Raw genomic sequence first — 2,036 nt, forward strand, 5'->3', positions numbered from 1 at the left:
CCAGGATAATTTTTGGATTGAGACCTTACAAAGGCCACCTCCAAATCACCACTTTCTCCTCTAACATACAGACACACCCGGGAGCAAGCATGAGACAGATACCCTCAGAAGCTCGGCAAAATAAGCTTGAGTAGGGGGCCTGGCCCCGTGGCCGAGTGGTTAAGTTCGCGCGCTCCGCTGCAGGCGGCCCAGTGTTTCGTTGGTTCGAATCCTGGGCGCGGACATGGCACCGCTCATCAAGCCACGCTGAGGCAGCGTCCCACATGCCACAACTAGAAGGACCCACAACAAAGAATATACAACTATGTACCCGGGGGCTTTGGGGAGAAAAAGGAAAAGAATAAAATCTTTAAAAAAAAAAATAAGCTTGAGTAGTCAGTGGGGGGAAGATATGTCCTTCAGAAAAAAAAGGATTCCTTCAGCTCAAAATGCCACCCTCATCCCTCTTGACTTTCACTTCCAAATGTCCTCAGATCCCCAGACATCATGACTTCTGATGCTGCACACCTCTGATTGGCCATCTCCAGCAGAGATCAGAAGAGCCATGGAGAACCACACCACTGTCACAGAGTTTGTCCTGCTAGGGCTCTCAGATGCCTGTGAGCTGCAGATGCTCATCTTCCTGGGGCTCCTCCTGACCTACAGCCTCACTCTACTGGGGAATCTCCTCATCGTGGTCATCACCCTCATGGACAGACACCTCCACACCCCCATGTACTACTTCCTCCGCAATTTTGCTGTCCTGGAGATCTGGTTCACCTCTGTCATCTTCCCCAAGATGCTGACCAACATCCTGACTGGGTACAAGACCATCTCCCTCCCAGGCTGTTTCTTACAAAGTTTCCTCTATTTCTTCCTGGGCACCACAGAGTTTTTCTTACTGGCAGTGATGTCCTTTGACAGATATGTGGCCATATGTAATCCCTTGCGTTATGCCACCATCATGAGCAAAAGGGTCTGTGTCCAGCTGGTTCTTTCTTCGTGGTTGGCAGGATTCCTTCTCATCATTGTTCCAAGTTTCATCGTATTACAGCAGCCATTCTGTGGTCCCAATATCATTAATCATTTCTTCTGTGACAACTTTCCACTCCTGGAACTCATATGTGCAGACACAAGTCTGATAGAGCTTCTTGGGTTTATTGTGGCCAATGTCAGCTTACTAGGCACTCTGTCCGTGACAGCCACCTGCTATGGACACATCCTCCACACCATCCTGTGCATCCCCTCAGCCAAGGAGAAACAGAAAGCCTTCTCAACCTGCTCCTCTCACATCACTGTTGTGTCTCTCTTCTACGGAAGCTGCATCTTCATGTATATCCGGTCAGACAAGGGTGACCAGGGGGAAGATAGAAACAAGGTGGTGGCTTTGCTCAACACCATGGTGACCCCGATGCTCAACCCCTTCATCTACACCCTGAGGAACAAACAGGTGAAGCAGGTGTTTAGGGAGCAGATGAACAAGCTCTTCTTATAAAGCTGTGGAACCAAGAGGCTGAAGCTAGGATTCCCAGAAAAGCTAAGGCAATATCTGGCCCAGGCAAGGAACTGAGCCTTTCTCATTCAGGAAAAGTTCTGATGACATGTTTCTTGGTGCCAGTCACTGTGCAACTCAGCATAAACTTGGAAGCTATATAGACCCTCAAGGCATTTTTCTTAATTATCAGATTTGACTATTTCTGTTCATTCTATCTGTGTCTGCTTGGCTTCCCAATAGAATAGAGCAAACTCTTTGAGGGCAGGGTCTAGCTCTGTAATTCACCGTTACCTTCAAGCATCAAACCATTGTCATAGACCATATAAATACTCAGCAAGTACTTGCAGACTGATTCATTGCTTTGTGTCTGTTTCTCCAGAGGAGAGCAGAACAGTCCTTAGTCGGGATCATCCTCATTTCACTCTAAGGTTCATTGATTACTATTTTGCATATATGCTCTTTTAGTATTAAAATTCATAGAAATTCCTCATTCCTATTGGTGAACGCTCTTCCAACTACCAGTTTTCTCATTTGTAAAATGTAGATGATGATGTCCATTCCA

General features: G+C 46.9%; 1 protein-coding gene across 1 annotated transcript; it reads left to right on the forward strand.

The window, feature by feature from the left end:
* Positions 1-496: 496 nt before the first annotated feature.
* On the forward strand, positions 497-1,474 carry OR6E1 (olfactory receptor family 6 subfamily E member 1). The gene is given in 1 exon segment (NM_001390978.1): positions 497-1,474. A coding segment is annotated over 1 exon segment (978 nt).
* Positions 1,475-2,036: the final 562 nt, after the last annotated feature.

Source organism: Equus caballus, chromosome 1, assembly GCF_041296265.1.
Source record: "Equus caballus isolate H_3958 breed thoroughbred chromosome 1, TB-T2T, whole genome shotgun sequence".
NCBI lineage: Eukaryota > Metazoa > Chordata > Mammalia > Perissodactyla > Equidae > Equus > Equus caballus.